This window comes from Marmota monax, unplaced genomic scaffold, assembly GCF_021218885.2.
Source record: "Marmota monax isolate L192 unplaced genomic scaffold, Marmota_monax_Labrador192_F-V1.1 WCK01_AAM20220418_F8-fsc00110, whole genome shotgun sequence".
Classification (NCBI taxonomy): Eukaryota; Metazoa; Chordata; class Mammalia; order Rodentia; family Sciuridae; genus Marmota; species Marmota monax.
The window spans coordinates 1074867-1090303 of record NW_026694633.1 but is presented as its reverse complement, the minus strand read 5'-3'; the positions used below and the strand labels follow the sequence as shown (position 1 = coordinate 1090303).

General features: G+C 39.0%; 1 protein-coding gene across 5 annotated transcripts in view; it reads left to right on the top strand.

Annotated features, from left to right (window-relative positions):
- The first annotated feature begins 12618 nt into the window (after window positions 1-12618).
- Wdr49 (WD repeat domain 49) overlaps window positions 12619-15437 on the top strand; it is a 142164-nt gene continuing 139345 nt past the window's right edge. For 4 of the 5 annotated variants that reach the window (XM_046422887.2, XM_046422886.2, XM_058572248.1 and 1 more), the window contains exons 1-2: window positions 12619-12741; window positions 13356-13587. In XM_046422887.2, the coding sequence (XP_046278843.1) occupies window positions 12740-12741; window positions 13356-13587 (234 nt within the window). In that variant the 5' untranslated portion in view covers window positions 12619-12739. Of the gene's footprint in view, window positions 12751-13355; window positions 13588-15437 lie in introns of all 5 variants that reach the window. The other variant, XM_058572247.1, reaches the window with a different exon arrangement.

Below are 15437 nucleotides of genomic sequence, written 5' to 3'. Positions count from 1 at the left end.
ACATTTCCTGCTCTAAGTTGTTTTTATCTGGTATTTTGGTCGCAGTGATGCAAAGCTAACTAACACATTCACCAGAGTCAAACAGCTGGTTATTGTCATAGATCTGTATCATTTTCCCCTTAATTGAAAATTTGACTCATTTCCCTAAATTTAGTATCCCACTTGGTAAAGCTGTAAGCCCTACTATTGCCACTACTGTATTTTCCCAGGATGTAGATGAGCCCTTCTCCTGAGCTAACTGCCCGCCTCCTGCATCTGTAGTGGACATGAACACAATAATTAGTGCTCCTATCATCTGCTTGGAACATGCATAACTCTCTAACTAATTCAAGAGTGCCTTTTTAAAGCTTGCCCTTAAAGAATCTCTTATTTCTTCCGACAGTGGCGAGAGTTAATTTTGAAAATTACAAAACCAAAACGTGTTAAGCAAATTGAGATTCATTTTCTCTGACAGCATTTGGGCCTAGGCAATGATTGCAAAAGCTCCATCTGCATTTTGTAAGATGCTTTCTCTGGGAGAACACGCACAGCAACTTGATTTAGGAATGTATTCCGATATTAATTTGACAATCGCTCCTCCTGCTGTGGAGAAATGGAGGCCCTTAGTTTCAGGGCATTTAATCAGAAGCGCCATGTTAGGAGCACTATGTTCTGTGAGAAATATTTATCGTGGTGTGTTCTCTCTTGGGACCACGGTTTTCAATCTTTTAAAGTGCCGTTTGTTTCAGAACTTTGAGTTTTACAAGTTTTGAATTCCTTTTTATTACCTTTTCCCCTTTATTTCTCTGCTTTCCTACACAGAATTTCTTAGAGTAAACAAAGGTGAAGTGGCAGCATTTTTCACAGAAGTGTGGACTTTTCTGATTTTTTTTCTCCCTGTTTTTAGGAAGTAGCGGATTGACCCAGAAAAAAGAAAAATTAAGAGTATGAAACAAGTAAGAAATAGATTTTAAAACTATATTTGATGCCAATTCATCTGTGAACTCCTTTTTGTTTTTTAAAGCATTCATTCAATCAATATTTATTTGGTGCCTACTATGTGCCACACACTGTTCTAGGTCCTTAATATTATATCATTGTATTAAAATAATTGTGTATATTAATATTTGATGTAAGTTTAATAATAGTGATACACATTAGCGCCACACATTTCTACCCATCAACTGTTTTTCTTGTATTTCCATATAACCAACAAAATTCATTTACAAGGGCTGTCACAATCATGTACCACAAAGTCAATGGCTTGAACAACAGAAATTCATTGTGTCTTGGTTGTGGAGGTAGAAGTCCGTCATCAGGCCTCAGCAGTGAAGCCAGAATTAGACAGGCAGTCAGTATACTCCAGTCAGGTGGGATCAAGGAGGCCAATTTTGAGTGAGTCTGGCAAGTAGGAGACTGTCCCCTGAGGGATTGAAACGTTAATTCCTTCAGAGCCCTTTCTCTGCCCTTATCAAGAACCTGCCCCAGCTCCAACCTGTTGCCAAGGTAACCTGTCCCAGGAATTGCCCCTCCCTACAGGGAGCTATAAGGATGTTATGTGGCTTTGGCTGCTCCATCCTGCCCTTCCCCCTTCAACCCACCTGTTTCCCACCTTTTGGCCCTCCCATCAGCATTCCTGGGCCTGGTCACCTACTCGGGAAGTAGAAAGATAAGGGGAAGAGGGCAGGAGAACAAAGAAAGCCTTGGACATATAAAAAGGTCAGAACACCTCCCTTCTTGGGATACCAGGACACCAGCTATGGCCCCCTTCTTCCTTGCAGGAGAAGTCTATGTTACCCCTTTTTAAATAAACCCTGCTTTTATGCTTTCCTCTTCATGCTTCTCTAATGTTCAAACTTCAACATGTGGGGAAGCAGGACACAGATAACTGGCAGTATCAGCAGGACCACATGCCCTTCAAGGCACTAGGAAAGGATCTGCTTCTGACTGCTCTCAGTTTCTGTTAGTTCCTTGATTTAAAGCAATGGAACTACAGTGTATGTATTTACAAATGAATGTCCCCTTTCTATGTGGACATTGCTCATATTGTGTCAGGGGCCCTATTCCAGTGGGACCTCCTTAATATAATTATATCTGCAATTACTCTCCGAAAAAGGTCATGTTCTGAGATACTGGGGCTCAGGACATCAACTTATGCATTTTGAGAATTCAAAATTTCGGCCACAAACTCCAAAGTGATCTCTTCCAAAACCACCTTGGCTCCATCCACCAAGCCTCCTCAACTGTAGTTAAGTAATGTTTATCTTAAATAAAATCATGTAGTATTTCATCTGTATCATTTAAGGTGTTCTGTAGACTTTATGCTCCCTAATGTTAGGACTCATTGCTGATAGCTATTGGCGTTACCAGAGTGAAGCCCCACATGTTAAGTAACATAAAAACTATTATTAAATGAAAGAAACAATCAACCACTATATAAATATTTGCATAGTCCTTTCTGGTTAGCACATATTTGCACAGACGTGATCACATTTGAGCTTCAAAGTGATTACTTGAAATATGAATGAATGAACAATTATTTCCATTTATAACCTTGGAAACTGAAGCCAAAGATGGTAGGCCTCCAGAGTCATACCAACACGGTGGAGGCTGCACCAAAATCCAGGTCTCCTGACTCTAAAGTGAAAACTGTTGTCCTATTATCTTTTGTCCATTTCAGAAATATTTGAATCTCCATTTTATCCTTCTACTACTCTAGTCAGTGGCCAGTACTTACTTGAAGCTCTGAAACTTCCCATAATCCCCCTTTGTGAGGCAACCTGTCTGAGAAATTCCCAGTCTTACACTCTTGCAAGTTTATTTCTCTCTCTCCCTCCACCTCTCATTCTCCCTGTCTTTCTGTGCTTGTATGTGTGCATCCATAAGACATGCAAATGTCTATAGATCTTCCGTTGGGACTAAGTTAAAAGTAAGTCCATATCGAATTAAAGTTCACTTCTCTTCTAGAATAGAGTTTTTAATACTATATAAACAAAATATCTGATTCAAGGGATTCAGACACATAACAGAAGTAGTTACACTATATTTGGTATCATTTCTGCTGTTATTAAAAATAGATTGATACAGTGCCAAGCAAAACAGGTCTTCTTAGGGAAGACTTCTGTATTTTCATTAACTCTGACGACTAACCCTTAGGCAGAAAATGTTTTTGCAAAGTAATAACCACCTCCTCCCCGACCTCCACCACACAAACACAATCTTTGCATAATATTGAAATATTGATATAGCATTGCTCTCTGGGATGCATTCAGACATAAGACCTTTCTAGAAACAATGAAAATGATTACAGAATCTCAGCTTCAGTGGGAAATGCCATGATGTGGGTTAACCTGGCTTTATTCTGTTTCATGATTTCAGTATTCCAATCCCTCTGAGAAGCCCCACCTGAGCTCCCTGAGGTTGCAAGAAATTTATCTTTCTTAGGTAATTTTACCCTCAAAGCCATTCTAGGAGAGAAACAATATTTCAATCTTCACTTTGGGAATTGACTCGATCTGATTCAAGATTACAGGAATGAAAAGGAGAGAACCCAAACTTGAACCTGGAATTCTGACTCCAAATTCTGAAACACTTTGACTTGATTACTTTTCGCACTTCTTGGTATTCAGCACAGATTATGCTACACAGAGCTTAATATTATGAAGTGCATGGACATATCTGGAGTTTGAATTCCAGCTTTGTTTTGTTTTACTTTGCTGGGTGATCCTGGACAAGTTATGCAACCTGGCTAAGCTTCAGTTTCTTTATTAAAAAAAAAAAAAAGTGTCCATAGCATGGAGTTTTCAGGAGAATTGATTGAAATAATACATGTAAATTGAAATAATACATGTAATTATTTGCAAAAGAACTAGCCTCATTCCACTGGTATTATTGCATTACACAATTTGCAAGTTGTATGAAAATTGGATGAGATACTTAATTTTCTTTAGTTCTCTCGTCAATTAAAAAAGAAAGAAAGAAAATAGTAAGTATCTTTTAGGGATATCATGAGATTTAAATAAAATAACTGCCGCAGTCTGGCTGGGCACAATCAGGAGCCACTTGTCAAAAGAAACTAACTTTATTTTTAGAACCACACACGCCAAACAAAACAGCCTCTCAGGAAAAACCCTCAGAGCCTCAACTGCCACCACCGGCTTTCCACAAGCCTCTCTCTCCAACCCAAGATTCTCTCCACCTCCCACAATCCTCCTGCTCTTGAGGCCAATTGGCTGGGTCACGTGGGCGGAGCCAAAAAAGTCCCCCAATGAGCAGCTCCGTGGTCTGAAAGGGCAGGGAAACAGCCCAATGAGCATCACCGCAGAGGAGCCAATCAGCTAGATGTTGCTGGGGCCGCTGTGAGCCAATCATCAGCCGGCAGCTGGAAGTTTGCTGGCAGCTGGAAGTTTGCTGGGGCCCCTTCAGCTGTGGCTCTCAACATCTCCCCCTCTCTGTTTAAACAACAAGCATGTGGCTTAGGGACCGTGCCTGCCTTAGGTTGTCCAATAGTACATATGGTCCTTAGGTTGGTACCATTGCAATTGGATCTTACCCGTCACTGACTACCAGTCCAGTATACAGCCACACCTGTGGAGAGGTCTTTGTACCAGCGGGGGGGTGAGGTTCTTTGCCTCACCTCTGTTGGCCCCCAAATTTTAGCTGGACAATCATGACAAGCAGAAGGGAGGAAGATACACCAAGCCAATTGACGGCTCCTTTTGGAAAAATTGTATCACCAATGACATCATCAGCAAAAATACCCCAACACTACCACAAGTCGCTGCACCAACAGATAGTTCACAATGCATACAGGTGAGTTCACAATGTGTCCAGACAAGTTCTGCAAGCAGTTCAGTGATGGCTATTGTAGAAGCTGTATATTGGTTTTATCTTTGACTTCACCAGCACTGGGATGAAGATAGGAATTCTGGCAATAATGGCTAAAGAAAAAATTATGTAACATTCCAGAAGGCACTAAAAGAAAACAATTTTCTTAACAATTTACATTATCTTCACCGGCACTGGGATGAAGATAGGAATTCTGGCAATAATGGCTAAAGAAAAAATTATGTAACATTCCAGAAGGCACTAAAAGAAAACAATTTTCTTAACAATTTACATTATCTTTAAGAGAATTATTAAATATAATGAAAAGGAAAGGTGAAAGTAAACAAACAGATCTGTTAACCTTCTTTTTTGTTTACATATTAAAACAATCCTCAACAGTTGTTTACCCAATTTAAATTAAACCATATAAATCACGTGAAAAAAAAATATTTGGATCCATTTTATCATGAGCGCTCATCATATATGATATATGGACATACGTACATTCAAACATATAACACAAAACACAAGTGTGCACACATAATATAATACATACAACACATAACATTATAGTAAAGGCCTTATAACTTTTTACAGGTGAAATCTCCATTACAATGTTTAAAAACTCTATAGTCAAAAAATAGAAGTGATCAGCAAAACATTAACCTAGGTCTGTATGAGCTCAAAAAACAAACTAGAACTTCATGATATGGCAAACGGCAATAATAAAATAGATATTGAAAAAAGCATCCTGGTTCTGTTGCAGATTTAAGAATAGCCAAACTGGAGTTTTGGATATCAGTTGTTATGGATTTGAGCCAAATCATCTTCTTTTTGGTCTGTAGAAATCGCTTTAGTTAATCTTTCTGGAATCCAAATCAGCTGCTGTTCTCCCTGTGGAAAAACATAAACAGACCCCCAACTCCAGACAATCACTGGGTCAGGACCTTGGTAAATCTCTCTGGAATCCAAATTGGCTGCTGTTCTCCCTGTGGAAACACACAAACAGACCCCCAACTCCAGACAATTACTGGGTCAGGACCTTTACATTGTCCTGTTAGAATATCCTTCCAAAGTACCTTGGGCTTATGCACATTTTTTGGACACATATGCCTTTCCGCAGCACTAAGTCCTGATGAATCCAAATTTAAAAAGTTTAGAGTAAAAATCGTTATTTTAAGTTTATCTTTGGGGAATATATACCCCTTCCCAATTCCTTCTTTTTGCTTTAATAAGTACATTTTAATAGTTTGATGAGCTCTTTCAACTATGCCTTGTCCCTGTGGATTGTATGGGATTCCTGTTATATGAGTAATGCCAAATGTTGAGCAAAATTGTTTAAAAGAGGTAGAAGTATAACCAGGGGCATTATCTGTTTTTAACTGTTTTGGAACACCCACAGTGGCAAAATTTTGTAAGCAATGAGCTATAACATCTTTAGTTTTTTCTCCGGCATGAAGGGAGCCCATCAAAAATCCAGAAGAAGTATCAACTGTAACATGCAAATATTTTAATTTTCCAAATTCTGGCAAGTGTGTGACGTCCATCTGCCAAATATGGCAGATGTTTAGCATCATCTCTCGTCAAGAATGGCCAAAACATTGGCCATTACAACAAGCCACTCAAATGCTTCGAGGCCTAGGAGTGGCAACTAATCCCCATAGAAGTGCAATGGTATTAGATTGGAAGGATCCTGAAGGATGTGAAGGAACTATACAGCCATATGTATTGGATCATCTTCCCGTAAATTTATGGGGACGAGATGTCCTAGATCAATTAGGTTTGACATTAACAAATAACATCAACCAAAATGTACCCACTATTATGACTAGACAAGGTTTTAGGAAAGGAAAAAGATTAGAAAAACAAGAACAAGGTATAGCAGCACCAACACAAATAGATCAAGGAACAGACAGACATGGGTTGGATTTTCAGAAAGGGCCACTGAGACAATAAAAATTACTTGGAAATCAGAAAGACCAGTATGGGTTCCTCAGTGGCCCCTGACTAAAGAAAAGATACAAGCAGCCCATGACCTGGTCAAACAACAATTAGCAGGACATATACAACCTTCTGTATCTCCCCATAATACTCCCATTTTTGTCATCAAAAAGAAATCTGGTAAATGGAGATTATTGCAAGATTTAAGAGCCATTAATAATGAGATGGTTATTATGGGACCTGCTCAATCAGGGATTCCTCAGTTGTCTGCTTTGCCAAAAACCTGGTATGTTTTAGTTATAGATATTAAAGATTGGTTTTTTTCAATTCCAATTCATCCTGAGGATAGTCCACGTTTTGCATTTACTATCCTTCCAAATATTCCAATAGAATATCCTTCCAAATATTTAAACAGAGAGGGGGAGATGTTGAGAGCCACAGCTGAAGGGGCCCCAGCAAACTTCCAGCTGCCAGCAAACTTCCAGCTGCCGGCTGATGATTGGCTCACAGCGGCCCCAGCAACATCTAGCTGATTGGCTCCTCTGCGGTGATGCTCATTGGGCTGTTTCCCTGCCCTTTCAGACCACAGAGCTGCTCATTGGGGGACTTAATTTTCTTTAGTTCTCTCGTCAATTAAAAAAAAAAAAGAAAGAAAATAGTAAGTATCTTTTAGGGATATCATGAGATTTAAATAAAATAACATTTGTGAAAGTCCTTACCACAGTGTTTGACATATACAAGGAACTCAATAATTGTTCATTACCAATCTACATATTTTGGTCGATTCAACAAGGCAATCCATACACGCTCACTGGATTCTCGTTGACTCCTTTCAGGCAATGATTTTATGACTATTTTTTAGTGGTTCTATACATGGATGCAAGTGTTCAATATCAAAGTGATTTTGACAAACTGTTCGAAAGCTCCAAGTAGAATAGAATGCAGTGTTCTCTCAGCAAGGGAATGTAAGAAAAAATTGGTAACCTAGTTCACAGTAATTGCCCAGTAAGTGGCCCCCTAGTGAAAACCCTGCTGTTGACCCAAAGAACCACACAGCACTGGGAACAAAGACATTGATTTCAAAGAGAAGCACGTGTTACAGAGCATCTCAAAGTGATTTGTGATTGGGGATGCCCATGAGAACACTCACAAACAGACTGAACCTAAGAATATTTCTAAGCACTAGTTCTCAATATTAAATTCAGTGGATCCTAGGTGCCTACTGATAAAAATCACTGTTAGTCAGCTTTGTTTTGCTGTGAAAAAAAAATACCTGATAAGAACAACCTAGAGGAAGAAAAGTTTATTTTGGATCATGGATTCAGAGATTCAGTCTGTGGTGGGCCAAGTCCATTGCTCTAGTCCTTAGGTAAGGCAGAACATCACGTCATAGCAAAAGACTGTGCCAAAGGAGAGCCACTGATCTTCTGGTGGCCTGGAAGCAAAGAGAGAGAAGGGGAAGGGGCTGCAGGAAAGGTTAAGTCCTCCAGGGCATGCTGCCAGTGGACACTCCACCAGCCTAGGTTACAGCCCAGTTACTCCATGCAATCATTTCATCTGTGGACATTTCTGCATTAAGACAGGCGTTTTGGGGGGACACCTCATATCCAAACCATAATAGTCACAGAGACCTTTTTTTCAAGTAAGTAAAAACAGTGAAATCAATTATTAAGATTTTTCTCTTGATTTTACATTTTGCTTCCATATATGGATATATGAATATGTAAATATATGTTTAACTACTACTATTTGCTTGGACTAGAGATTTACATATGATGGTATATAATTTATTGTGAAATTATGTATATACAGTTATTTGGGGATATAAATATTTCATGAATTCTGTCTTCAAATCCTTGAAAATTCTGAGGATTGCTGCTATAAAAATATAATCTTGTTACTCTAAAAATTTCTCAGTAGGTCAAAAAGGCTAACATGTATGTGCCTATGGTTAACAAGGAACCTGCTTTCTAAGGTTTCCCAAAAGACAGGATTAATCTAAACCCAACATTTACTGTTACATGAACAATGGTGGGCACAGAGATGGATCTCACCTTTGCTTTTCTGGTGCTTAGGGCAGGGTCAGGAACAGAGCAGAGCCTCAACCCTTATTTGCATTTTATACCAGATCTGTATGTATAAAAATAAAGACTTCAAAAGTGCTTGAATACTTGAAATGGCTTAAAAACCCAATCTCTTCAATCCATTTGCAGTTTACTTTTTTTTTTTAATGAGTTTACTGTGGATGGGTGTAGTGGAGGGAGGGGTGTGGGAGTAGGAGATGGGAGGGAGGCTAGAGGGAAGTGCTGGGGATTGAAGTGGAGCAGGTTGAGTCCCACACCTTTGTGATTATGTCAGGTTGTATCCTGCGGTCGTATGTAACTAAAAAAAAATTAATTAATTAAAAATAAAATCTTAGGGGAGCACTATTATAAAAAAGAAAAAGCCCATCTCAGTTTTCTCTTCATGTTTTTCTGTTTTCAAAGAATCGTGCCTCGTTTTCTGACTTGGTGCCACCTAACTTCCAGGACCCCTCACTGTTGGGTAACTCAAGTTTGCAGTGAAGGCTGCTTCTGCCTATGCTTTCATACAAATGAGCGTTACATCACTGTACTGCTGTACAGTTTATGCAAAGCTCTGTGTTGGGCAGGATGAGGCTACAGGCATTAGTGGGGTATCATTGCTGTTCCTAGGGAGTTAATCTGGTGGGAGAGAGGGATACACAGACAACTAATTGTATTACAAGGCAGAAAGAAAAAGTGCTGTGGTTAAAGGATTAAAAAAATGCTGTGGTTGCAGAGAGGAAGGAGTAATTAATTCTCACTGGGAAGATTAGGAACAAGGAAGCAAAGAAACTAATATTTATTAAGGGTTCATGAGGTGCCCCAGGTGGGCTGGCGCTTCACGCTGGGCTCTGGGAGGAGGTTGCCTTTCAATTGCAGATTTTGGTTACTGGGACCCTGTGGGGAAGGCCTGGGTTCAAGAGGCAAGAAGACTGTGGGAAGATAGTCTTCTTCCAGCCCAGAGAGAGAAAGAAACTAAGGCAAGAAGAAACTCAACTTACCGTGATGGGAAATGGGTTAGAAAGAGGAAACAGGTGTCAGTTCAAAGGAGGAGATAGAGAATTCTAGGCAAAGGTAAAGAATTTTAGTAAGAAGAAACTACGACATGGATGGAAAGGGGAGACCTGTATTGATGTTAGTAGGGATCAATTATGCGAGCAGAAGGCAGGGATTTGGGGATGGAGTGGGGAGTTGGCAGAAGGACCCAGACCTGGTGTGAGCTCAGTGGGAGAATTATTCAGTTCCTTGGTTTCAAAGAAAACAAAGGCCAGTGGATGAACCAGCTAACTTGGCACATTTGGGTGCTTGGTGCTAACAGATCTAACAAACATTGGCCTGTCCCTACAGGAGAAGGGAGCAAGTGTCAACTTGTTCCCTCTGTCCTGAGACTAAACTATCAACATTTGACAGCCCAGACTGCTTCAGCCCTGTGACATCCCCTGTAGAGCCTAGTAGTGGACTGGTCATGGGGCAGCCTTTCACCAAGTCCTAATTGATTCCCAGTGAGCAAGGACGTGAATTTCTGCGGTCATGTTATGGATTTTAGAGTGTTGCAGAAATTTAACCTGAAAATTCGCCACACAGATACAGACAAAGGTTAGAGCATTGAAGAGTTTACCATCAAGAATTATTTCTAATGCCATAATTTTACAGAAAGAAAACTGTGTCAATTGATTAACTTCTACTGTAATTTGTTAGCTGCTCATTATACTTTCCTGTCTTGACTAATGAAAACGTTTAGAGCTGCATCTTTATGGAAGCTAACTAGGCCAGGCAGCTTGCCGGTCTTAGAATAATTAGAAAATTTTGCCTTATCAGCCAGTGGGATACCTGCCTCTCCTGGTGAAGCTTCATAGAATGTTTTTTTTTTTCTTTCTTTCTATTTCCTCTTCTTTCCCTCATTAGTATCTGTTACTGAACTACTAAGCCCAATTCTGCACAATCTCACTATAAAAATATATTATAAACATTTATGAGGCTGATCCAGCTGAATTAAACTCTTATTTATTTACTCACTAGGTTGGTAGAAAGAAAAATTTTGTTACCATGTGAGATAACTTAGGGGAATTTATATTAGTAGGTCTTAAAAATGTTTTCCTAACTTCCATGAATGTTAAGCCAGGAAAGGCAAATTTGTGGTAAATCTGTTCCTCCACCATCTTTCTGTGTCCATGATACATGTCTATCATCTGTAATACTGTCCTTTCCTCTTAGACTATCGATGACTTCAGAATCCTTCTCAACACAGCATTATAAAGAGCAAGAGGTTGGAACTGGCCTGGAGGATGAATTAAGCAGGTAATTGCTCCTACCAGACTATAATCTCCTTAAGAGAAGAAACCAACTCAATGGCTTGCTTTTTTTTGTTGGTTTTTTTTTGTTGTTGTTGTTGTTTTCCGGGGTTGGGGGCAGTGTACCAGGGTTTGAACTCAGGGGCACTGGACCACTAAGCCACATCCTGAGCCCTATTTTGTATTGTATTTAGAGACAGAGTCTCACTGAGTTGCTTAGTTCCTCAGTTTTGCTGAAGCTGGCTTTGAATTTGCAATCCTCCTGTCTCAACCTCCCAATCCTTTGGGATTATAGGCGTGTGCCATAGCTCCTGACTCGATGGTTCTTAATGAATGATTGAACAAACAATGGGAAACTATATGAATGTGTTAATGGATGCAGAGTGAATTTTACTTTTTCATTCAACAGAAATGCTTGCAGGAAGGCTTCATCTCCTTCCTAGGAAATGCACTGTGTATGTCCATATACCTAGTGGACACCAGCTCATAGACCCTTAGCTGGAAGTAACCCAAGAGAGTATCCATGGCCAACTTTTCAATTTACAAAGATGAAAAGAGGGTGCAAAAAGGACATTCAGCTGTCATGCAGGCTCTCAAGCTTGTGAGGCATTCTGCTGCATTCCACATCTGACTAATGTTCCTGTGTGGCCTCCGTCATTTTCTTTGCCATTTCATCCATAAAATGGGGGAGAATGATTATATCTGCCTTGTATAGGTTTGTAAATTTTAAACAAGATAAGGAGTACAAAGTGAATAGTATAGTGGCTGGATCTTGGTAAGTATTCAAAAAAAGTTAGTTTTTCTCTTTTTTTCATCTTCTTTTTTTCTTTCTTTCTTTCTTTTTTTTTTATTTCTGCAGTACTTGGGATTGAATCTAGTGGTGCTCTGCCACTGAGTTACATCCCCAGCCCTTTTCATTTTTTATTTTGAGACAGGGTCTCACTAAGTTGCTGAGGCTGATCTTGAATTTATAATCCTCCTGCCTCAGCCTTCTGAGTCGAATAACTGGGATTGCAGGGGTGCATCCCTGTGCCCAGTTCCTTTGTATTTGTATTAGCTGAACCAGTGATTTATCATGTTACATTATACTTCATTTTTTTTTCCAACTCATTTTCAATGAGTTGAAAGCTTTTTTTTGAGTCATCCTTGTTATATATAAATCAAAAAGACAAAGAGGATATAAGGAATAAATTTGTAATAGATGAGAAGAAAATACTTTCTGTGTGAAAAACATAAAATTCCAGAATCTCATGCCATGCTTCCTTCCTGGCCTAATCACATTGTTTCCAGATATGCTTCCTAGAAAATAGGTTTGTAAAAATTGTCTTCATATCATACAGGATGCAGTTTTATACAAATATGAGTTTGCTGACCTGTTCCTTTAAAAAATAACTCAGCACGCAGATTGTGCATTCAAACCTTCAGTTCACTCATTAGTTGGGGAGGAAAAGTTTGGGCTGGTTTGATGCTGGTTGCCAGGAAACATACAAAGGCCTCAGAAACAGATGAAACAAAACAACTCCACATTGCTGGGAAGGTGGCCTTCAGGGGCAGGCACTTCACCAGTGGGGGAACTTTGCAGCTTCGTCCTCTAATGTCCCCAGACAAGAAAATGAAGTCGAAAACCACAACTTATTAATGTAAGCAAGGTTAGCCACAGAGATCTTGAGGAGTTACTTTTCTAATGCATTTAAATGAGGATCTGAAGGTGTTTCAGTGTCAGTGGCTGTAATTATGGGAAGCTTTACACATTTTTAATCAAACAGTACAAAGAAGGGGACTATGGGTTTTAAAATAAACTATGGAACTAAGCGTGGGAGGGGATCGAGGATTTTCATTTCCTACCTTGGCTTAGACATTTTGCCTTCTAATGATATGCCTTGAAAGGGTGGTGCTTTTTTATGGGGGGCGGGTGGGGACCAGGGATTGAACTCAGGGCCATTTGACCACTGAGTCACATCCACAGCCCTATTTTATATTTTATTTAGAGACAGGGTCTCACTGAGTTGCTTAGTGCCTCACTTTTGCTGAGGCTGGCTTTGAACTCACGATCCTCCTGCCTCAGGCTCCCAAGCCACTGGGATCACAGGTGTGTGCCACCATGCCCAGCTCTTTTGTAAAATTTTTTTTGTTTGTTTTGGTACTGGGGATCGAACCCAAGGACTTGTGTATGTGAGACAAACAATTTACCAACTGAGCTATATCCCCAGCCCTCTTTTTGGAATGCTATTCTAAATTGAGTTTCTTTTCAAAGGCACCTGTTGAAATCGGGAAAAAAAGCCTCAGAAAGAATTGAAGGCCCCCAAAGAGGTGAAGCTATGATGAGTTACCAAAATGCTGCACTTGATTTAAGCACTGGCTCCCAGCCTGAGCCAAAGAGCCCAGAGAGGACAGAAAATGTGACTGTAGATAGAGACTATGGCACAGGCCTGCTTGAAAACCAGCTCAGCGTGGATGACTTTGTGAAGATACAGAGGGCCTTCGAGGTAAGAGTCATGCTTGTAGACCAGAGAGTTTGAGTTGTTCACAAAGGACACTAGGATGAATCAGAAAGAGGCTTCTTTTAAAAAAGTATTTTTAATATATTTAATGATTACAGCAGGGAATTGAAAATAATGAGACCCAGCTTTAACATCATGTACTTGTTAACTTTATCCCTCAGTTCTTTGGGATGAATAATAATACTTAGTTTGAAATTGCTGCACATGAATTTTGTCAAGGAAGGACAATTTATTCTTGGACAACATTTGTTTTTGAAATCAACATATTTTGGGGAAACCAAAAATTTGGTTATAAATGAGAAAAGCCAGATTACTGAGATAACCCTCAGTAACTGTTCTTGTATTTGGTATATACATAAAACTAAATAAATACAAATTTGAACATCCGGTTTACAAAAACTCTCTCCTGCCTCACCTGGATTGGCACAACTCTTTTTCAAAACTGATTTTGGCATTTTGTTGTCCCCAAGATCCCATATGAGGGTCCTGCCTTTCATGCTTCTTGTAAATCCTGGAGCAATGCCCATAAAATAAAATTAGAAGTTTTCATTTTAATTCCACATAGAAAATAAACCATAGGAACTTAACTACAAGTGAATAATTTCCTTTTCCCTATCTTAGTTAATTAATTTGAAATTCTGCAGCTATGCATAATGAACAGCATATATCAAAGTGGTTTTAGTTTCAAATGTGGGTAGGAAGAAATGCCCTCTGTGCTGTGTAATTTAGGTAGACCTGAGCCTCCATCCTTTCTGTTTCATTATATTCACTAAAATATGATCTTAGGGCTTCATAAAGTCCCCAAAGGGGTGCTTGGAATATCCATATTAGTTTGAAATAGACATATAATATTTTGCAATACAACCTTGAAATTTATAAAACATGAAATGTAACAATTATATTAACCTGTAACTGGTAGTTTAGTCTTTAAACTATCAAAAAAAAAAAAAAAAAAGAAAAAAAGAAAAAGAAAAGAAAGAAAGATAACAAGAGCCAAAAAGAGTTGCTAACCATTAAAATTCTGCTATACCCCATTTTTGTATATAACAACTTAGATTCTTCGTTAATAAATTGATGTCCCAATAATATAGATCACTTCTTTATAATAGAATCTATCATATTTAGGAGCAAAGATATCCTCCGTCTTATACTTTTCCTCATTTTAACCTTTATGTATTTGCTATTTTTCTAACTGCATTTTGTCTGAAAGATTTCAGTGCTACTCCATACTCAATGCCTTCAAATGAATTTGGCATATTTTGATAGACATAGCCAGCATTTTGACAGCTTGAGGACAATCAGAAAAATGTAACAATGGATTAGGATGACTTTAACTTCAGAAAGATATATGGCAGTTTTGTTCTGCTGTTAAGAACACAAAGAATTTGAATGTTAGAGTCTTTTAGGAGAGTTAACATCATAACGTTGATGTGTTATTGGAACTACCGCAGAGGGTTGGGAGTGGGTGTCTTTTCAAACTACAGATTCAACCTATCAAAGTTGGACCACTAATTTTGAAATTACCAGTTGGAAAAGCAGATGCTGATGGACTCAAAGGAAGAAAAGGATGCAGTTCAGAGCTTCTGTGAACAAAGAGTCTATGACAATTTTTTTTTTCCCCAACCGAGCTTTGCAGGTGTACTTTCAAGAAACAATGAAGCTCATCCATTTTTAAACCATTCAACAGAGATAGACAGGAACAATCCAGTGACAAGTGTATAGCCAATACTAAGAGTGAGACCCTTGAGTAAATGTGAATTCCAAACACAGCATGGACACCTCGAGAAAATGATATGCTGGATGATTCCCATGAAATGCAGCCATCTGTCACAAGT